We start from the raw sequence: 23,945 nt of genomic DNA on the forward strand, positions 1-23,945 counted from the left end.
TCACATTTCTGTAAGCAATTTGGTATCAGAAATACAACAGAATCATATTTAAGCAGAATAATAGTATTAAGTATTAAGACATAACCTCTACCCTACGTTATTTTCATCAGTCCCATGACACACTGAGTAAGAGTTGTTCTAACTACTGAAAGTATAAATAGAATTAAAATGGCAATTTAAAAGAAAAGACAGTGACTCACAACCAATAAGAGAACATCAAGATGGTGATTCAAACCAATGTACAGACTTGTCTGCTTCTAACTCTTGGTACTTTTTGACAGTGGGGATGGTTTATTTATTTCTAAATATTTGAAGTCTACCGAACATTTTTAAAGGAATTTGCTAAGAGTGCTGCACTGGCACTAGACTTGGTTTAAGAAGAGATGGTTCTACCTCCTTTGGATGCAATAATCCTTGTTGACTGGAGCCTCAGGACAAGCCTTACCTTTGCAGTGTCTGTGTAGCACATCTAATGCAGCAATGAGGAACTCGTGTGCATCTTGTTGCTCGTACCCTGCTAAATGCCGTGCGTGAGTCCATACCAGGTGCAATAACCTATATGGAATGTGAGGAGATCGGTGCCCAGAGTAAAACTGCTCAAAGCAAAGAGAAGGACATGACTGTTAACAGCTTGCACAGCCTCAGTGCATTGCATTATTAAAAAGTCAAATGAGAGCAATTAGTCAAATCAATTTAAACAGTTTAATTCTGATGGCCTTAATAATAAAGGAGAGAGACAACTTTTGTCACAGACTACTGGAGAAGTGATCTCAGAACTGAGCAGCTCAGTTTTCTCCCCTGAAATTCCATCAATTTGTGATGGATTAGCCTGAAAAATGTGGGGGTGCAGGGACTGGGGTAGGCAGACACAAACATCACTCACAATTTGCTTACTGATACCACTGACTTTTATTAAAATAGCCTGGGGAGGAAGGAAAGGAAAAAAAATCCTGCATTTGAAAAGGATCACCAATTTAATTCACAAATGAGGTGAATGAAATGCCTCCTCCCATATCAGAACAAACACTGAAGATGAGAATATTAGATGCTGACTGTCAGCCAATCCCTGACCCGTGGCAACTCTGCATCCAAATGCTGTGCACACTCCAATTTTATGGAAAAATTTCTAAGCAGGGCAGCAGCCTCATGCCAGTACTGGCCTTTTACTGTAAAAGGCTTTAAAAACAACTTTATTGAGCCAGCTGTTTGCAGAGCTGAAGGTCCCCATTCAGTCAGTGATCCCCAAAGCCAGCTGCCATCCCTGCTCCAGCAGGGTGTCCCCTGCCTGGGAATCTGGTGCTGGACCAGCTCCTGCATCTGCTCCAGTCAAAATCTGATGAGCTGGCTCCAGAGTGACTAAAACTGCCCCAGGTGATTCTGCCAGAAGCACATTAGAGACTGCACAGATGAATTATTCAGTCAGCACAGCCTGATGTCAAACACTGCTGCTGCTGCTGGGGGTGACACAGCTGGGGAGGGAAATCAGCACAGGCAGGAGGACACTGCCCACAGAAACTTTTTAAAATTAAAAACTAGCCAGGTCCCAAATGAAAAAACCCAAACAAACAAAAAAAACCCCAACCAACCCACCCCAAAGAAGCATGCCAAAAAAAGCCACCCATGCTAAGGGTCTGTGTTTCCCTGGGTTGAGTTCAGCCCTTCCTTTATCCCTGTACAGTAACACCAGTTCCAAAAGCAAAGCAGGGATGCTCGTGGTATCCCTAAAGGAGTCAGAAAAGGCCCAGAGGAGTTTATTCACTTGACAGAGTAACATTTTGTTTTTAAGAAGTGAACATTTGTGAGTCATTTTGCCTTCCCTCACCTTCAGCAAAGGTATCTGCCAGTAAAGGCTGCCTGCAACACCACAATTATGTTTTCCCAAGATCCTATCAAATCCATGACAGTTTCTTTTCAGTTACTCTTCCAAACAGAAGACAGTAAGGGGCAAATACACAGAACAAAAAACAAGATTTAAACCCCCAGCAGTATATAATTCTCATCCTTATTGGAAAAGTGAGCTTCCTTCCCCAGCCCTGAGTTTCTCCCTGCACAGTCTCTGAGCATTTTATGTAAATCCAAGCACAGGCACTGTGCTACAAACCTGCTGAGAGAAAACACTGTATTTTAAGGGACAAGTTGGCAAAAGGCAGCACAATCTTCATCTAATCCTCATATTGGTAGGGTTTCCTACATGATTTTAGTGTATTTCCTCCCACAGAAATTTCTTCCTCACAATCTCCACTTTTCCCTACCAAGAAGCTGCACCTCTGCAGCCAACCACCACAAAATGCTCCTATAAATACAAAGATCAATAGTTACTCTGATGCCAACAAGGATGACACTGAGGGCCTGGAGCAGGAGTGTGGTAATTGAAATCTGCTGATGCAGCTGCTGCTCAACATAATTCAGGGAACTGCAGCAATAAAACTTCCCTGTTCTGTCACTCCTTACAATTAGTCCCAGAGCTCTCTGGTCATTTTAACCACCAGCACTCCATGTAATTACTCCACTGCAGACACAAGGCCTGCCAGCAGATTTTACATTCTCTGCTGCCTCAGTAGGATGAGGAGGATCTGACATGAAGCTTTATCAAATTATTAACTATTATCACACAAAAAACTAGAAACCTGCCTGGTAGGAATGTGGAGTGGGGGAAAAGCTTCACTGCTCAAATAAGTATTAAATATAACAAAGAATCTGAGCACATTCAATAACAATATTTTAACTGGAATGTATAAAACATCCATCCCATCTCTGTCATTTCCTTGCTGCTGGGAAAAGCAGCCTATCAGAGCACTTCCAGTCCACAAAAAGGAAAAGAGTCCATGTAAAGTTTTATTCCAACCTTTTCACTGAAGTGTGCAAATATAAACAATGATGTACTTGCAAGTCACCTTTAAAACACAGCTGTTAAACAACTGTTAACTGTTCCAAACATAATTTAAACTTTTTTTTTTGTTTAAATTTGTTTTCAATTCAGCAGTATCAGTTGTTTATATTGGAGAGAACTGGTTTGAGCAATTTCAAAGTGCTGGGTAATACACTGCTTAATTGCTATTCCAGGAAAAAAAAGGAGGGGGGAGAAAGGAACAAACCAACCAGGATTCTAAGCCTCCATTCTTACACAGCCCAAGTAAAACTAATTTCGTTTTTCCACTTGAAACACTTGCTGTTGCATTCTAGAAAGAATCTATGGAGGATTTAGAAGACTATAGGCTTTGTAATTTGCATTATTGTTACAAAAAACATACAGAAAACAGTGAGGTTTTAAACAAAACAAGACCCCACTGTACACATCTGTACTTATTTCTCCTCCTCCTGCCAAAAACATGCACAGAAGTTTCTCAATTATGTGAATGAACAGATTTATAAATTTGATTTATCCTCCACATGTATCTACTGAACAGTCTCTGAGCTTTGTAATTATGAGTTTATTGGCAGAAATCCTGTACCAGGTTCAAGTCCAATTTGAGAATTCAAAAACTACTCTTGGAAATTGGTTCTCAGTAAAGACTTCAAATTTTCTGGCAATTTACAATGGATGAAAGGACTGGGCAACACATGGAACACATGCAGGAGAACACCTTCTGGAGGCTTCCCAAAGAACAATGGTTCAAAGAATCACAAAATACATTTTGCTTGCATGAACTCTCTATGTTCTACACTTATTTCAGGGGAAAGTACCAAATTTTACTAAACCAGCACAAGCTCTGTATTTTCCATGACAAAATGCAAGGCTTCTGTCTATGTAAAGAGCCTTAACTGCATTTTTCTCCCCTCTAGTACCTTTGTTGTAACTTATTTTATACATAAGTCACTTCCACAGTATCATCTTCAGATATCAAAGCCATAAATCATCTCCTCCTTTTCCCTCTTGGTCCTCACTTCTCAACTCTTCCCATGCTTGTGCTGTGTGCTGTGCTAGGCTCACAGGGATGAGTAATGATGGGGAAAAGGCAGGGTTTGTTCCTTCCACCTCTGAGTGGATGCACTGCATTCTGCTCCTCTCCCATTCCTGCTATCCCAGTCACAGAGCATGTGAGACACAGATCTACTCCCACCTTCCTGAGTGGTCATTCTGGAAAGGATTTAGATGAACTTTAGGGTGTGGACCAACCTCACACAAACACCAGCAGGCAAAAAGGAGTGCACCAATCCAACCCTTTCAGCCAAAAGGCTCAATGAATGGATTGTGTGTGTTCCATCTTCCCCCTGCCCAGCCTCACCACTATCTGTTACTCCCAAATCCTTTTCATTCCTTTTCTTATGCAGTGTAAGTCATGTCATGATTTTATTGAGAAATGGGTTTCATGTAGCACAAAGAAGAATGTTAATTGATGCAGTCAGGTATTTTTAAAACAAACAGAGCTCAATGCTTGGTGTGTCTGCCAGAAAAGCTACCAGGAAAAAAACACCTCAGTCCTGAGAACCATCTGACAGTCATTACTCACCACCAACCTACTTCAAGGTGGAAGAACTTTGTAGCTTCCTATTTATCACAGAGAAATCACTCAACCTATATAACTACATGATCTTAAACAAAAAAGAAATAAAGTGGGATGGCTAACTTCTGTTTAAGAGGCAAAAGAGCAAAACTTGCTTATTTATATATAGTAAGTTTTATTTAATGTTCAAAACAGTCTCTCTTTTCCTCCCTGAGAGCTCCCACTCAGGCACTCTCCAGATCCCCTGGCATTCCATTTGCCTAAGATCACACCTTCAGAAAAGAAGGGTGGAGGGGAGATGAAATTAACCCTTGCCCTGATTGTTTGTCCCTGGGTAAGATGCTTTGGGATAACCACACCAGTTAATCCTGGTGGGAAAGCTATGTAGAAACAAGACAGAACCTGAATCAAAGTTTCCCTGGTAATTCAATTACAAAGGAATTCTCAGCCATAGCACTGAGATCTCCTGGTTTGCCTTCCTTTGCTCAGACCTCAGCTCTGCAAAGGCAGTGACAGAATCTTCACTTCAACCACTGCATAGAGCTGGGACATGAAACATAACCAGTCTGCTCCAAAAATGGCAAGATTTTTGTTTTAATTCTGAATGCAAAGAAATTAAAACTCACTGGGAACAGAACTGTACAATGGGTGCTGACAGAGCCAGAAGCACAACAAGGTATTTACTGCTTTTGAGTTTAAATATACCAAGTTGGTTACAGACCCAACAGCTTTGCTTAGGAGGATTAAGCTCCAGTTTTACTTCTAGGAGGTTGAGTCACTTTCTGTGTCCTCCCACAGCACATGGCTGCAGTATTTAATGTGAAATAAGGACAGGGACTATTGCTGTCTGCACAGTCTGGTGTCACAGATATGGCTGTTCCCTCATCCATACACCCTCATGTTGCAGAACATTTAATTAATAGAACTAATGCAAGTGTAGGCATGAATTTTGACTTGAAAATGAAGGCTGAGCTTCCCAAAGTTGTGTATGAAATTAAACTTGATTACAATTGAAACTAACACAATAACACAAATGCTGTGTTTAAGCCCCATTTTGGGTAACAGCCTGTTCTTTGTTCCATGCTCACAGTAGAGCAAAAGGCATCCTGAGCCATCAACAGGGCTCCACACACAAAAATGGAAACAAAAATCATTACCTAGAGAGCCTTGATCTTTCCTGCAGCCTCTCAATCTGTAATGTAACACTCATTTCCCCTTTCCCAAGGGATTTTAAAAAAAATGCATGTGTAAATAGAGTGTGGTGATGTTCAGCAGTGTGAGACTTTATATCACTATTTGATGAAAGGATAGCAAGAATATAATAGTTCCTTATTTTTAAAGAAGGAAATAAGTTTCTCTATTAACAGTCTACAGAAACTGGTATTTCTATACCATGACTGATTTTTTTATCTAGGCATTGTGATATTTCCCCACTTAACTGCACATCTGGTTTCAATAATCCTACAGCTGCTACCTATTGGTCTGCCTGCCTTTTGTTTTTCCCTCCTTTCCTGACAGACTCAGAACAATTGAAAAATAGAAAACAAAAAATAAGAAATGTAATATACAGCTAATGATTGATTAGCAGAATGAAATGTTGCAAATCCTCAGAAGTCTTGAGTATAAGCAGAAAACAACTTTGTACTGGAACAACTAAAGGGGCTTTACCTTCTTTTATGTATCTTTAACTCACCTGCAGTGACCAAAAAGAATCATCTCTGGTGAAAAAGGCACCGGAGTAAAATCAAATTGAAAATCACAAGATAAAGGGAAAGCTATTTTAGGTTGGTCCCTGTCAGAATCAACTTCCATGACAGCACATCCACAGAAAACCTGCTCTGTGTACAGACATCTCCAGCAATTTTAAATGCTCCATGACAGCATGTACACTAAGCTCTTTCTGGTTTTTTGGTTGGTTTTATTTTACTTACCAAGAAAGCAGATCTACCACTGAGAGAAAGGCACAAAACTGGGTTTGTTTTGGAAGACATCTTAAAACTAGGAGCCCATGTCCACCCACAGTCCTTACAATACTGATGTGGAATTATGATAGATAATAAAGCTCTTGGACCATTTATTAAGGAAAAGCCTGTGCTTGTCTCACACAGCAGGAACCAGACCTACAGAAAAGACACACTGCAAACAAAGCAAGGCTCCTGAGTGGGAAAGGGAGAGAAGTGCAGCTTGTACAGGGAAGACACAAACTGTAGCAACACATTCACTTCTCTTTATCCTCCTTCCTGGCCCTTACTGGGTTGGCATGTAAGAGATGACAGAAAAGATATTTCTGCTGGTGAACAAGCACTAAATTGAGATCTTTAAAATATTCATACAGACCTACATAATCCAGTACCTTAAACCACAAGGATGTATACTACTGCTTTATTCTCACTCCCATTATCACCTGAAGAGCTCATGACATATTTTCCAGTTACAACTTGCACCTTTAATTAAAGCACACATTCATCTTTAAGACTAAGGATTCCCAGATCAGTCTCAGAAGAACAGGCAGCACTGTAATTATTTCCAATACCAGCTTTGCCTAAACAAGGGTGACTTCACAATAGGACTTAAAAGCCATTAGTTTCCCTTTCAGCAGCTGGGTATTTTTGACAGCCAGGTCTCAATCTTTACAGCTCTGTTCTGCTACATTTTGAGGGGAAACAAGACTTGCATTCCCTTTATATTTGCAAATAGAACACAAATCCTTTTGGGGTAAGAAACAGCACCTGTAGCAAGGTGATGCTTTGTGGCAAACAGCACTCACCTCCTGAAAGAGCGTAGACATTTCACAGACCAGACATGAGCTGGGGCTTTGCATTTCACATTTGTGCCTGTCGGAGAGGAAGAAATCTCGCAGCAGTGGAGTGTGGGTAAGTGCCTGGACAATACAGTTCATAAAACATGTGTTCCCAAGATTGATTAGCCCTCGTAGACCTATAAAGACAGAAAGGGGGAGGGGATGCATAAGCATTAGCAAGTTAAAAAACCGGTAGATTTGCATTTTTATGTAGTTTTCACAATATTGCCATGGATTTACTATATTACATGCACAGCTCCAAATACAGTTTTATACTGGTTCAGGGAGGCTATTGGTAATTTTGTACTCAAGTCACAAGAAGCTGCAGAAGCTTTCTGAACTACACTAGGATTTTTTAAATTCTAAGAAATAAGGAAACCTAGAAGTTCAGCAACACCAATACCATTATTTTGCAATGGCTGTTGTACCATATGTCACCAAAATATGTCCCTCCCCAAGACTGATACCGAAGTGCAATGACAACAACTGCTAAGTCAGTACAGTAAGAAACCAATACATTTAAAGACATCAGTGAGTAAGTTTTCAGATTGCTTAAAAAGCTTTCCCCCATGCAGGTCATGAAGCCAGAACAAGGTTCTTGTACTGTTATAATCATCATCTTTCTAATACAGGCAGCAAAGGAGCAGCCCTGTATTGAATGTATTGAATGAAACAGCAACCAAGTCAGGCTGTGATATCCAATGCAGACTTCTGAGATTTTAAACCCAAGATCTGAACAGAACAACTTTCAAAAAAGAAACTCTGAACAACACTAATTCCACACTCTTTTTAGGTAAATTAAACATTAATCTACAGCATACATCAAAAAATTCAACTTGGCATAAGAGGATTCATCACACCTTAAGTCAAACCTTCAGTAATGCCCAGAGACGATTCCTTGTGCTTGAAAACCAAGATGCTTAAAGGAAAGCTCTTTTGTTGCACAACAGAAGAGAGGTTAGGAGTGGGGAAAGCTTTTCAGTCATTTTGCAAGGTCTAAGTGAGAAGAAAAACATGCTCAAATCCTTGAGTATTCTTCCAAAATATTAACATAATACCACCATACAGGAGCACTAAACAAGAAGAGCATCAGGTGGCCAAGAATGCTTATTTTTAATCAACAACTTACTTTGAAATGAGATAAAATGCACCGATAGATACAACTCTGGTATTGATTTAAAATCAACACAGTCCTCTTCTGCAATAAAAATAGGATTACTACAGCAACATTGAAAGAAATCACAACAGGATTACTAGTCACAGAACGAGGAATTTCCTTGTTATTCCATGGGATGAAAAAACCTCTCAGCTGGCAGTGCTGTGGCAATTAGAAGTGCTGCAGTTCCCGTGCAGTACAGCAGATAGTGCTCCAAGGGCTCTTTAGCATCCTGCAGCAGGAGGGGGTGTGGTCCAGTTGCTATGTTACCACTGAGAACAGGCACCACAGCAGCTCGGACTGCACCCGGAGCTGAGTGCAGGAACACAGAGCACTCCTGGATCCTTTTTCCTGTATCTAAAGCAGCATCGACCTGCTTCCAACAGCTTCCTGTTCCTTCTGTGTACTCACAGGAAAAAGTTTCTCATTATATTACAGTGACTTCTACTGGGCAGAAGCTTGTTGCAATTATTTGCTTGATTCTCATGCTGGGAGGCAGTAAGTGTGTGCACAACATTAGCAGAGTGTTAAATAGTTAATTTGTTGGAGCAGCTTGAAATACTGTGTGATGCTTCAGCTTGGTCCACAATCCTATTTCAATTCCCAGTCTGTGTCTCTGCAAACAATGTCACAACAGGAGGGGGGTCGTGCTGTGCAAGTGGAGAAACATTTTGGTACCTCTTGCCTACCTCTCCCCTCGTTTTCTGCCATTTAAAATTGACTGGATTTATTCAAATCAAGGCTGTGCTCACAGGAGGTTGGAAGGCTCCCTGACATGCATTTTGAGAAGCAGAAGATTCTATTCTCTCCCTATTTCTCCCTCTGGTTAGCACCAGATTTCAAAGCCAGCCTGTTCAGCACAGAAAACTAGAGGAAAACCAGTAGGAAATCTAGAGATTCCCCCTAGCACTTTTTGGTGTCTAATAGAGCAGTCACAAAAGCAAACACATAAAGGCAGCTTTTTGGAATCATTTATTAAGCATCATTTATTACATGCCTGTGGCTGGACCGTCTTTCCCTGTGACCACAAGAATCAAATCTTCCTTTAAGTTGCCACCAGGAGACAGTTTCAGGCATCAAACTCACAATGTTCTTGGCTTACTCTGCTTGCTTGGTCTTTGCTGTCAGTTTTTCATGGATCTAAATGGAGCAATTCATGTGCTGGGACTTCAATTGAATGAACCAAGACAAAGTAACCTGCAAAACAGACAAGACTGAAATGTGAAAACCCCAATAAAAATCAGAAAATGGTGATTTGTAGCAAAACATGAGAACTTACTCAGTTGAAAAGAGAAAAAGGAAAGCAGCACACATCAGTCTTATCCTTGTGGGAGCAATGACTGCAGCTGCTGTACAGTCTCTTAAACTGGTATTTGAAATGAAACAGGTATGAGGAACTACAGCTCAGGTACTGCATAAGTAATTGCAGCACACTGGAAAACATCAGAATTTGATGTAGGTAAACTTAAGAGCTGACAGAACTCAGAACAACACATCCTCTTGTGCTTAACTTTTATGGGGAATAATGAGTTTTGTTGGAAAGAAAAACAGCTAAAAATTAAAGCCTGTACAGCACTCTGGTCAATAACATACTGAGAATGTAAAAGCTTTGTGCCTGCCACACCTATTCCCTCCCCTTTAATAAAGCCTGGCATGGTTTTGCTGGAACAGTCAAGCATTGCAACATGTGGGTCATAAATTAACAGAAAAATAATGTGCCAAAACCTCACATGCAGCAGTCCATTCATGCTAGAGCACCAACAGTGGTCTCCACCAGGCTCTAATCAGAACACAGTGTCACAGTCTAATAACAAAGCTCTGGGACTTTGCAAACTTCTGCTGTGCTTCACAGCATTGTCTTTATTTTTGTTTCTTATGAATTGTTCTGAAATGAGCAAGGGCAACCTGTGAGATAGTTAATATTTTCTACACATGCATGTGTGTTGTTGTGGTAAACGTATTTCACAGGAAAGAAGTTTTAGCTCTGAACCATGCTGATACAATTGTAAATATTGGAATCAATTAATGTTGCTGAGAAGACAAAATTGTCACGTATGGTATAATCATAAAAGAAGGAAATATCCTTTAATCATCATGCATGGAATACAAACACTCCTCTCATTCTGACAAAAGCTGGGCAGGCAGGGCATAAGCAAAGGCAAGAAATCTACTTTTGCAATGCCTTGGGCACAGGGAAACCTATCTGGGAAATTCTGTACATTTGGTCTCAAGACTGGGCTCTGGCTGGGTTCTTACCTTTGTCAGCTTCAATTCTTCCATCTTCTTCCAGGAGTGGGTTCTGTTCTTCCACTGCTCAAAGCAATAGATCTGCAACACTGGGCAACAATGGTTGCTGGGATGCAGGGAGATCCAGAGCACTGGTCCTGCCAGTACACCCACGCAGGGGAGATGAAAAATCCAAGACAAGATAAGGAAATTCCACTTCTCCATGAAATGCAACTCTACAGCTATTAGAGGTGGGGAAGCAGGGAAATGAGAGGACCACACATGAATATCAAATACAGAAAACCCAATCTTGCCCTCATTGAGGAGGTTCTGTTTGCCTCTAAACCCAGGCTTGGGCTGGGACTGGAAAGAGCAAACAAACCAGTCTGAACAGATGTTCCCATGCAGAAACCTGGGATTTAGTGGAATGAAGGTTCTGTAAGGAAGAGCAGCAGTCAGTGGACAATGCACCTTGGTGAGACAACCAGGAGATGATTCAGATGCACCCAAGCACAGCCAGCCTGAGATCCTCTCTACAGGAAGCCCAGGTTGGCAACACCTTAGAGCAATCCTTGTCCCCTACCCCCAGCTCTCCATCTGGTGTTGATGCTTCCCTGCAGCTCCATCAGACAGTGTCACAAGTCAGTGCAAGCTGAGGAAGAGCTCACTGAAATATTTAAAGGCAGTTCAACATCACACTTGGAAACAAACAGTGCAGCACAGCAGTGAAGATTTCTAGAATAATTTTGGGTATTCATCCTATGTCCATCCAACAAGAGCTGGCAACAACATTTAAGAGCATCTTTCTGAAAGTATTTCAGAAGAGGATGACCCTACTTCCCAGCACCTACAACTACAACCAAATTCTCTCAGCTCTCAGGTTTTGGCTGTAGAACACATCACACATGACCTGAATGGAGCTGCCACAAACACTGGCCCAGTCAGACCCAGAGCTGCTGTTCCACCTGCATGCCTGGAGCAGCAGTTTTGCTAATGGGGTTAGTGACAGCAATTATTTTCCAAAGCTAATCCCTTCTGAAATGTTAATACAAAAATACTCATTTCAGAAAGCAGCAGTATACAGATATGTGAAATTACAAGTCTACACAGGAAAACTCATCACATTCTGTGACACCAATGATCACGTGAGTACCAAAAAAGCCCCAGCCATGCAGTTTGGTCAATTTATTCCCCAACACTTCAGCTAAGCATCCTTCCTCAGGGACTGAAACCCACAGTAAAAAGGAACACTGAGGCAAATGAATGATAACTTTTTCTTTGGATGTTCTTACAGAACATTTTTTACAAACTTACCAATAACACATTTGGGTATTAAATTGTTTTGACAACTGTTTAAGAAAAAGCTACAGAAACTTTTGCCACAGCCAAATTGAATGAAGAAATTTCAACCACATGATCTTAAAAACTAACTGAACAATTCAACTACTTCCAGCAACACAGAACATGCAATCTACTCAGAAAGAAAAATATCATCTTGGTAGGGAGAAGAGGAAGCAGAAAATATTGGTTCATCAGTAGATCTTTTTTTCAATAGAGCAGTTTTGACAGCAATACCAAGCAAGGGATTACACGACAGATCAAAGAAGTGGAGATGAACACTCAGGGCAATAATCTTCCCTTGTTGGGTTACTGCTGAACCAGGTGAAAACATGCTCATGGCTCCCTCTTTTTTATTTTTCTGACTTGACTCCTTTTCTCCAGCTATTCAGGGCTGCCAGGTCAGTCACTGCTCAGTTTGAATCACTGTAAATCCCTCTGGAAACAAATCACCTCCCCTGAGCTGTCCCACCACCACCACCCATCCACCTCACCCCCTGAGCTATTCAATCACCAACAGACATAACCTGGAGTGTTTCACTCACTCTTCTGCTCTACCCAACTTTTAAGCTAAGCCTTTTAAATCACAAGTCAGAACTGAGTTCTAGAGCAATACATCTTAATTTAGAAAACAAGATCTGCAATACAATTTTTCAGTTTTTTCTACATATGTTATATTCTATATGTGAATATTTCACTGTATCACTCCATTATCTAAAAATATTTCTCGAATATCATAGATATGTGTGTGCATATCAAGATTCATAAGTCATGTTGAATGCTGCAGTTTTGGGAGTCTGAGAGGATGACAGAGGACATTGTATTTAGATAATATTGTTATAAAAATTTGGATTTCTTTTTCCTGTTTTAACTATAAGTATTTTCATTTGTCATCGACAGGAATGAAATAAAAACCAGCCCCTTCATCTGAAAGTCCTGATAATACAGAAGACACTGAGTCCAGAAGCAGTCAGCATAAGACTATGAAAAATAACTCGTGTAAACAGAGAGAAAATAAATTATAGGACTATTTTAGATGCACTTCATTGTGCACTGCATCAAAACCTACAAGTTTAGCCACCCCTACACAGCAGAAACACAAATAAATCAGAAAAGGCTTTCTGAAATGAAAAAAGTCATCATAGGAAAAAGAAGTATTTGAATTTTAAATGAAACCCCATCTTTAACTTTCCCATTTCCAGCTAAAAGTTTCTGGATCACTGCATTTTTTCTATTGCTATTGAAGTAACAGATTGCTCAATAGCAAAAAATGTGCTTATGCGTACAAAAGGAAACTGTCCATGAGTTTGTATCTGGTTGAGAACCCTGGAGTCCAACTACAGGAGCTGCTACACTGGAGGGAAGAAGAATATGCCATGAGTGGCACATGTATTGCAAAACCATTAACTGTAGAGAGAACACAATATAGTCATTATTCCTCCTTGGATGTATCAGCAGCACCAGAAGACAAGGACTGTTTATAAGGCTGAATCATCAAACCCCAAAGTTCTCAGCCTTGGTGTGTCACTGCTGTACAGAGCTGGAGGAATTCACCCTCCTTACTGACCTGTTTCACTGTTAACACAGCTCTACCCCGAGGCAAACCCGGCTCAGGCAGTCCTGTTAAAGGTGTGATCCAGACACAATTCACACCCCACCTGAGCAGCTGACAACCCAGACCCAAAAGGGGAATGTGTCCCAGCACTGAATGCAGGCTGGCACCTCAACCGGGTGCTTGGCATGTACTCGCTTTTCCTAAGGTACTCGTTCCTGGCCAAGGGTGGTTTTGTTTTTCTAAAAGAGAGTTAATTTCCCACCTTCCAGATTTTAAGTGGTTCAAAATAAACAAAACAACACAGTGATCATATTTCCCAGTCTGTAAGAAAAATCTTACCTTATGTGTTTTGATTTAAATCCAATGCTTAAAAGCATGTTCAAATACTTTATTCCGGCTCACAGGGCAACTTCAAGTCTTTTTTTGGATAATTTCTGGCATATTTGTGTGCAACTGGGCAGTTCTGGAGTGACCTCAGCATTCCTAGGAGACTTCCAGATTTATTCTTTATGTTGTGTTAGAATTGCCATTCAAAAGTGAATGTTTTTATTCTTTTTCCTCCATTAAAATATCCATAAACCCATGAAAAGTTACCAAATGGCAACAACCCACCTGCATTACATTGCCAGGAGAGATGCACAGTGAGATTTGCAGCAGTTCAGCAGCAGAGATTAATGCATTTTCTAGCACATCCATGAAGAGGACCTGGCTCATCCACACACATGGAAACAACAGCACTTACTGAGACACCAAATATGTTTTTCCAGCATTTAGTTTGCCCCCACCCCTCTTAGTTGACAAGGAATTGTTTGCATTCACTATTCTTATTCAATAGCTTCAGTGACATCACATAATACACACTTAGAGAAGGGACAAACCACATCAGGACAGTGCAAATGTAATTGGAAGACAAAACAATAACTCAAGAGCAACTTGTTAAAGGGGAGAAACTATCTGAAATCAATTAAATTCAATAAAAACAATTGCAAAATAGGAAACAAGGAAAAATTAAGCAGACAAACACCAAATAAGGAGCAATGGCTACAGTAACTCAGCCTCAACAACTTAATCTTGAGCTGTACTTCTACAAACAGCATTTTGGAACTTAACAGGAATAGGAGAAGGCCTGGAAGTCATTCTGCTCTGGTGACAGGTAAACCTCAGCTGCATGGTGTCTGGAATTGAGCACCCATTTTAAAAAGAAATTATGCAAAGTCAAGAACATGAATAAAAATTTGTATGGAATTAATATTTGAGACTGGAGAAACAACTGAAAAATCCACTGGCTGAGTTAATTAATTAAAACCAGATAGTGTTGGTGGAGGAACAGCCAGGCTGACAATTTTCAAGTATGTTACAGGCCACTACAATGAGACTGTAATTAACTCTTGTGACCTACCAAAGCTATAATAAAAAAAGACTGAGCTCACAAGAAGTAAAATTTAATTAGATATTAAAAATAATTGTCTCAGTTAGAAAACACTGCAATGAGGGAGTTTGGGACTCTGAGTGGTTGGAGTGGTTCCAAAGGCAGCTCTGTCTGCCCAGTGCACCTAACTCAGGAGAGGTGTTTGAATCCTTCCCTGTGTCTCACCCTGAGACTGCTCAGACTGGTATTACAGTTGGTACAAAGCACTCAGCCCAGCTCTGGCAGGAAGGTGAGGGCATTTCCACAGACAGCTCAGCCCACCTGATGCCAACTGCAGAAGTGGTGTCACAGAAAGGATGAACTGAACTCATCTCCTGCACACAGCAATGAGTGCCTGAGCAGCTTCACCCAGCTCACAGCAGGCCAGGACACACAGACAGTGCCAGAACAAGAGAGGGATGCAGGAGCTGTCAGAGCCTCCCAAAACCAGCCACCCCTCATCCCCTCTCCTGTGACCAACTCCCAATGCAGGCAGGTGGCTAAAAGCCACAGGCTGAGCAGTGAGCAGGAATGAGATCCTCATTCCTGGATCCCTACTCAGCCTCATGGCTCTGGAAACCAAAATTACCTGTCCTGCTGCCACTCAGGCAAGGCTGGAGAACAGGTAACAACTGCTGCTGGAATGAGGGCTGCCAACTCTCCTCAATGTTATTTTTAGACTGCATAGGTATTCTGTGCATGGGCTTCTGCATTTGTGGCTCAATGCATCACTCTCTCCATTTAGTAATGCACAAGAAGAGTCACAGGATAATGCAAAGAGATCCAGGGGGTCTGGTATTCATTACCTTTGTGTCTCACATGCTACTGTGTGTCAAGGAAAATTTAAGTTTGCACCTAACAAGACAGTTTAAAATCAATTCTGGAGGAGCTCAATGGAGTTCCTGTATTGTGCTGCACCTTCAAATAAAATCAACTCCATAACATTGACACAACACTGGACCCAGGGTTCAGCATAGGAGATATGTGTTTGTAATTTATTTAAACAAAGAATTTCTAGCAATGACACAGAAATAACCAGCAACAAAAGGAGATGAGATTCAAGAAAGGTTGTCCTTTGCCAGATTTAGGAGCAAAATGACATCTCTAAGCAATGACTACCAAAGATGGCTTTACTACAGATCCTGCCCCAGAGCAACAGCTTGGCCTTTCCACACATCCTACTCGGACACATATTGTTGGAAGAACCTAAGGGCAAGTGACATTGCTGGAGCAAACACATCAAACAAGTTACCAAGAGCATGAGCCAACACCAAGTGTATCATTTTATATTATTACTGCTCAGATGAAACCTCCGAGCCAGAAATGACTCCTGAGTGTGCACAGTGTGCCAGACACACAAAGTACTCTCTATACTCTACTTCCAACATGTACATCTTTGAGCCAATTCCCAAACTGATGATGCCAAAACAGGAGCCCTTCCACTGCCCAGACGAGTTCCCATTCCCTGCCTTAGGGCACACTCCCTGAGATTTCATTTCCTGGGGTTGCTCTGTGTGCTCAGCAGTGTGCAAGCACCGTGTTCCTGATTCTCTGAGGGCTACTGCTCAGCTAGGATTGGTTTTATTCCTGTTTCTCGAGGCTAAGAGCACTTCACACAAAGCAAGTGATCTCCTTGGATGGTGTGGGCTGTGAGGTTACAGCCTGTCACTACTTTGCAGTGGCTGCATGCCCAGATTAAGACCAAGCACACAGACAGGAAGGACAGGAGCACTTGATGTCCTTTAAGTTCTCCTCCTTCTGATTTGGTGGCAATTGGCTCCTGTGTGCACACCCTCAGCTTGGTAAAATGAGTCAGCAATCCTAAAATATCTGGCAATACAAAAAAACAAACAAACAAACCCCTTAAGGTTAATTTTTCATATGGCCTGTGTAAATAGAGAAGCTGTTTCAAGCAAGACAAGGGATTGCAAGTATCTCTTCCCTCTGAATTTGAATTAAGAAACATGTTTCCAAAACAAAATAAAGTGAGGGGTTTTGACCAAGCCACTGAAAAATGCATTGAATCTTGCACTAAAATCACAGGAAACAGCTGCAGAAGTTCTTGAGATATCACCTGATCTGTGCCTATACCTCAATGCAGAATTAACAGTACCTGTATTATTCCTGACAAATGTTTCTCTGAATTGTTCTTAAATCTCCTTAATGATGAGATTCTGCAATAGTCTCTGATGCCTCTTGTATTCTGAAGTGCTCCAGGGTCTCATCTTTGTAAACAAACTAAGAACTGCAGCAACATTAACATGGAAGATACACATACAACAAGACCTACAGATAAGCTCCCCTAGTGCTAGAGCTTCTGAATTAGAATGAATGTAATGCTGCAAACAGCAACAGCTTTACAAAAGCTCCAAAATGAGGGAGGAGACAACTCGTCCAAGATACTGGGTTATCACTGGTTTTTCTATCTATATGGATTTACTGTCTCCCACAACAAGCTTAAATTTAAAATAAATGTGGGGGAAAGGAAAAGGGGAGTTAAAGGAAAGGATCTCTGCATTGCATGAGAGTAGTTTGGAACCTATTGGTAAATCATTTCACAAGATGAGGACCCAGGAGCACTCTACAAAAAAAAGGCTTTTTTTCCTTTCAAGGTCATGGAAAATGCCAGTTTTTAGATCTGTAATTTTGTATTTCAGCATTTTTATTGACCATCTGCATTGTGAAATTGTTTTTCTCTCTCAGGTGTCAGGAAGAAACCAATGCAGCATGTTCTCAAACCCAGAAACCTACACAGCATGTAATCATCCACAGCAACAATCTCGCTGTTTGATTCTCTCAGCTGAAATGGAGGAAGCTGAAAAAGACATTAAATTCTGCAGTAGAACTTGAACCAAACTTCTCTGAATTCCTGTCCTGGCATATCAAGACCCACTGAACAAATTCTGCCTGTTGTGCTTCAACCTGATCCAATCTCTGTCAGGATCTCTGAGCACTGAGCAAGCACTGGGGAATGTACACACAGGAGAAGGAAACATGTCACTGGAAATAACCACATAATCAAATCTGTTACTAAATATCAAAGGATTGTATGATCTCTGTAAAATATGAAGATCAATTGGCTGGAGGAGAAAGACAGAATCATAGAATCCTGGAATGGTTTGGGTTGGAAGAGAGTTTAGAGATCTCAAAATTCCAACCCCCTGCCATTCATTCCACTGGAGATGTGGAAGCATGTCACAACAAAAGCTTCAGAAACAAAAAGGCACCTATTCCTGAAAAGCAGAAAGACAACATGAAATGTCACATTTAAGCATATGCATTGAACAAAATGCCTTCATTTACTGCTGAAGCCAGAGACCTCTCAACTGTGGTGCTTGTTGTATAGTCAGATATACAAAGCTGAACAAATTTAAAGTTGAATAAAGCTATGGAGAAGCTCTCAAAGCAACCAGGAGCTGCCCTGTCTCACAGACCTTATAAAGTTCAAGACATTGAAGTCCTAAGAACCAGAGCAGGAAAATAATGATTATTCTCATAATTGCTGGAAGGTCAGGAAGAATAGACAGAAGATATCCAGCATCAAAAAAGTAACAGTAGCAGGCAAAGAACAGGAAATATGTTTGTGAAAATGCCTGAATGATGGATCCAGAGCTTTATGACACGGCCTTTAACAGCCAGTTAAGCTGTAGACCCTTCAAGGTGTTTTCCTCTGGCAAAAGAAAAGCTTTTACACAAAACAAAACACTTCAAAAGGTGGCACAGAATAAAATATTCTCTTTGCCCTCCCCCAAAGCAGCCAAAGTTAAAAGCTCAGCGAGCTCTTCTGTGCTCTGCACAGAGCACAAGGCTTGCAGAGAGAGCCTTGTGCAGATGGCACCCATAAAGAACAAGAGGTACTCCCACCAAACTGACAAAATAAAATTCACACCCGCAGCCGTCCTTTCCCCCCAATATCACACCATATGCTGCCTACAAGTTTTTACCCTTCCTCCAAACAGATTTCACAAATTAATAACTTAAGGAGCAGGCTAAGTGCCAATGAAATTAAATGCATCCAAATATATTAATATGCACAAATTATTGTTGATGAACTGGCACAGAGCTCGTCCAACAATCCACAACACACAAACCATGCCACATGCTGTTTATGCATATTCCTGCTTGCACTATATACTGTATCTACCTTCTGGCCACATAAAGCCAACTCTGGAAGCAGACAGGAAAGAGCAGAATGGAAGGTCAGAGTAAATATAATCCAAAAGCAATCCACAAAAGAACAAAACTGAGATGGGGATGATTGGCCTTGTTGAAAACGCCATGCTCGCTGTGCTGACACCGAGTTCATCAGGTGAAAATACAGTGGTAAATCAAGGTTTATTTCAAACTGTTGGCTAGAGAGATCTATGGATGCCATCCCTGAAGTGTCCAAGATCAGGCTGGACAGGGCTTGGAGCAATCTGGGATAGTGGAAGGTGTCCCTGCCCATGGCAGGGGGTGGAACTGGATGAACTTTAGGGTCCCTTCCAACCCAACCCATTCTGTGATTCTATGATTTTTTAAACATAAGAAAATGAAGATTGTCATGCTAAGGACACAGCTCTGCCCATGACAAGCCAACAGGCATTTCTCTACAATCACTACAGCTCCATGGGCTAATTCCCAACCTCCATATCTGTAACAACAAATACCTCATCTAAATAAGGGATCTGTTCAGAGGGCCATAAAGAGATTCTGGCTAAGTGCTGCTGTTGGGTTTTCCTTGGTAAGAAAATTCAGATTCTGATAAAAACCCATTCAAACAGATGACAAAGTCACTGATACCAACTGCATTTTTTATTGAAAGGCTGCTGTTTTGACTGCATACTGAAGTTTACAAAATGACTTAGTGAAGAAAACACAGCACAGGGAAAAAATTAACTACCAGTAGAGAAAGAGGTAGGACAAATAATTGAGTCAGCAAACATTTTACACTTGAAATCAGCATCTATGAGGGGAAAGAAAAAGAAGGGCTTTTTGGGCTGCTTTTTATTTAACTGGATTGAAGTGATGAAGTTTCACCTGAAGAAGTGCAGAGCACAGTTTAGGAAAATCAAATCGAAACACTGTCTGTAAACTAAAAATAATGTGTCTGGATCAGTAACAACCATGGATCTACTTCTAAAAAGTCCAGAGCAGGAAAATCAGGTTTCAGTTAGAAGTTTGGAACATGATCCAAGCCCTGGATCAACAACCTTGTCTTCTAAGGAATTTCCCATTGTGCAAACACACACAGGATATCTTCCTTTGCCTCCAATCCCCGAGAGCCACCTAGAGTTACAAAATTAAAGTATTTTCTATGCAAGTAGGAATGGCAATTTTCCAAGACAGGATAACAGAAAAATTCAACCCCAACTGCAATTTGCTGATTTCACATACAATTTGTACAGTCTGCAGGGGTTTTAGCTGATGTGAAATGAAAACATCAACAGGACAGCTCATACACTTATAGTGACATCAGCTCCTCATCTTCCTGAAAGAGGGTCTAAAATTCACACAAATATTGAGGTAACAAGATCAGAACCCCCCTGATTCCTCACTGGAGCTGGCCAGGTGGCAACAAGGCATTCTGAGGAAGTGCTGTTCATCAGTCAGCTCTTCAGATGCTGACTGATCTCTGACTAACAAAAGTTTCTACAACAAAAGTTTGCTCACTCTAAGCAGGAAAATGCTGCAGGGACTTCACTGATAACTCTGATGTTCCTAATCTTATTCAGGAACAATTAAATCACAGATAATCAACTGCTGTGCAGATAAACCACACACAGTGACATTACTGCAGTGATGCAAATTGCTTTCTGGCACCAGCTTTGGAAAACCAGGTGACAAGTTCCCAGACAGTCAATACACAAAAAGGCAACTGCAGCATCCAATCTGGAATTTCTCCTCACAAAGCCTTTTGCAGAGGAAAGCTTCTATTTTATATTTGATAAAGAGCTAAATTTAGGAAGCTTAACAAGATTTTCAGACAGTACAGCTCTACAAACTTTAGAGAGCAAATCACTACTTGTATTTTAGAATTCTTAAAATATTCACATCCCTCTAATTTTTCTTAGAATTCCCTGGAGCTTTAAGAGGAAAGGGCTTTTAAAATTTATTTTTAGGATCAGCTTTATCAATTTTAGACCTAAGAAATGTATTACACAATGGTCAGACATGCCAAGCTCGTGACAAAGTAAAACAGGAACAGAAGGTTTTCTCTATTGATATGAAGGTATCTTTTTTTTTTATTTTACCAATCCAACCTTTTAAGAAACAATTTTTCATCAAGAAAACCATTTTAATAATGAAGTTAATATAAAGAAAGCCAAAGAGGAAACATTCACCTGAGTAGTCTTAAAGGTGGTTTTCTTTCCTTCATCACACAGCAATCTAAAGGAATTTAAGAATCAGAGATTTCTATTCAGGATGCACTGTGTGCAGTCATAACTTCAAATATCAAAGCATTACTGCTTACAAATCAGTAATTTAAATTTAAAGCCATAGCTAAAAATGTGGTGCTGTACCAAACCATATTTTTCATTCCACTTTTCCACTTGAACTCCCTTAAGTGCCATCCAAGGAGAAGAAGCACACCTGAGTGCTGCTACATTCACAAAAAACATCCAAGTACTAATGCAGCCTTCAACACTTCCAAGTTAAGAGAAGCAAAAATGCTTCTGCTGGCTTGTCTAGAGAACAGAAATATTTTCCAGGTCACTGTTCCTCTTCCCTTGCCACCTTCACACAGGAGTTCTGCAATATTTATTCCACTGATGCTCTTTGGCCCATCAGGCTGCTCAGCGCTGCAGCTGCCAAACCCCCCTGCTAATCCCAGGCAGGTTTGGTTTTGGACCTCTCCATCCCATCACTCCTGGTGAGGAGGATTTGCTCAGTCTCCTGGAAAGGTTTGTCTCCCCTCTGCCTTTTTGCAACCCTGCAAATGGGAATCCCGGGTGGCTGCTGCTAATTACCCATGTGCATTGGGAGTCTAATTCTGCCTATTGTTAATACACCCATCTTTAGCCACAAAGTCACTTCATATGCTAATCAGAGAGCAGCTGATCCCAAGCTAATATTTCATATACTCAGGAGAATGGATCTGCTGGGGGTATTAATGACAGCAGAGCAAGAAGAGCTTGGAAAATAGTTCCCAAAAGATATTGTATCACTTCTGGTTCAACTCCCTAACAAATAATTTGCTTGTGAATGTGGAGCTTTGTCCCTTCCCTCCCCTGCAGAGGGAGGCCACTTTACAGACAAGAGGAGACTGAATAAATTATTTTTTTTTTCTTTTACAACGTTAGAATCTAATTTAATAGCTGTTAAGTCTTACCTAATTTTTCCATGTAAAAGTTTTTGTGTTTATGGGATGTTTGAAACATCAGTTTCAAGCCAAAATCAAGATGAGCATTTCTATGAATATTGAACAGTCCAAGACACTACCCAGTCCTGCTGCTGAGAGCAAAATAATTTGGGAAATTTCTGTGTTCCCCACAATATGCCATCCCTTCAATCTGAACTGTGGAAAAAGCTGTGGCAACACAATGAAAAAAAAAAATCAACATTCAAGTGTTGGAGGCAGAACAAGGTCTGAGAATGTCTTGAGGTGACACAGCTTCCACAGAGCACGTTTATGGTCTGAGTGGACATGACATTCCTCCTGAATCTCCTGAAATGCAGAAGCTCCATCAAAATGTCAAGTCAGGACACCAGAACATGAAATGTCCCACACAAAATCCACACTGCAAGGGTTTCTCATCGTGGCTTTTTGCCTGTAAGACAAGTCAATGTTTCCACTTGGTTAACAGTGTGTTGCAAGTCACTTTGAAGGTCCTTATGTGCAGTACTGGGAACAACCCTGTACATCCCAAAAGACAGGAATCAGCACAGTTTCCACAGCCTGCAGAAGTGCCCAGTGTGAGTTCTCATTTCAAGAGCAATTTGCTCAATGGCAAACTAGAGATTCAAGTCAAGTTACCTGCACTATCTTCTTACTAGATGGTAAAAGTATCTATGAGATGGAAACACACAGCATTTTAAAGAGCATCAAAGAAAAACTATGGATTTCTGGTTTTTTCCTCATTTTTTTGAGGATGTGAATAAGAAGTTCCTCCTTCAATGGGTTTCAAATTGTCACTCAAGTAGAAAAATCAAAAGCTGTGAGTTTTTCACATTATTTCCTCTAGTGAACTACCAGTTCAAGTCTCCATTATAAGATATTCATCTCATGTCTGAGTATTCTTCAGTTTTAATTCATGGTGCTGATCAAAGACAAAAGATCCTGCAGCTGTACAAAAGTTCAAACAGCTCAAAAAGCAGCAGACACATCCAGCTGTTCTGAGAAGCACCATGAGATTGCTACAAATCTGGGATAAAAAAATTCCCTTCATGTACCCAGAATGCTCAGCCATGGAGTAAACATCCACCTAAATGAGTGTCATGCACATAATACAGATGTGACAGGCAACTGCAACAAACATATTGTGTCACCTAAGTGTGGTTTAGATAGGAAAAACATCCAGTTTAATGTATTTTATATTCAAGGCTCAAAATCATATGCAGATCCTTCAAATACAAGTTCTGTACATACTTTCAAGGCCACACCTGCCCAGGTTTCAGTCTCTTGTCCCATGTATTTTAGTTGTAACACTGATAAATTGTCTTATACAAATGCTGAAACAAATGTTGGCACAACCACCATTCTAGGTCATGGCAGAGCAGCAAAATGTTCCACACCCAAATGATATCTGTGGATCTCTGGGGTAGGATAGAAAGCCACAAACCTCTCCCTGGCCTTCCTCTTAAAACAGCTTTGAAAAGAGGATTTTATGCATAAAAGGCAGCTGGTTATGTTTTAACAGACTCTTGTGTAAACAGAAGTGCTCAACAGCTGTGCAGCGCCTATCAGAGATGGTTATCAGCATCATTTTCATTTCCAGAACCAATAAAACTGGACATCATGCCTATTCTCTGAGCCATTTACCTACCTCAGAAGATAAACTGGATTCACTAATATCTGCTATGGGATTGATAAAAAC

General features: G+C 40.7%; 1 protein-coding gene and 1 long non-coding RNA gene across 3 annotated transcripts in view; both read right to left on the bottom strand.

The window, feature by feature from the left end:
• The window catches only part of USP22 (ubiquitin specific peptidase 22), an 88,838-nt gene that overhangs the window by 16,630 nt on the left and 48,263 nt on the right, over window positions 1-23,945 (bottom strand). For both annotated transcript variants that reach the window (XM_071443871.1, XM_071443870.1), the window contains 2 exons: window positions 7,213-7,382; window positions 446-593 (listed from right to left, as the gene is read on the bottom strand). In XM_071443871.1, the coding sequence (XP_071299972.1) occupies window positions 446-593; window positions 7,213-7,382 (318 nt within the window). The remainder of the gene's footprint in view (window positions 1-445; window positions 594-7,212; window positions 7,383-23,945) is intronic.
• Window positions 8,346-10,649, bottom strand: LOC139598021 (uncharacterized). Its single transcript, XR_011681793.1, has 2 exons — window positions 9,681-10,649; window positions 8,346-9,598 (listed from the first exon to the last, which is right to left on the bottom strand). It is a non-coding gene; the product is annotated as an uncharacterized lncRNA (long non-coding RNA).

This window comes from Agelaius tricolor, unplaced genomic scaffold (assembly GCF_023055355.1).
Source record: "Agelaius tricolor isolate 1412-34295 unplaced genomic scaffold, bAgeTri1.0.p SCAF_19, whole genome shotgun sequence".
Classification (NCBI taxonomy): domain Eukaryota; kingdom Metazoa; phylum Chordata; class Aves; order Passeriformes; family Icteridae; genus Agelaius; species Agelaius tricolor.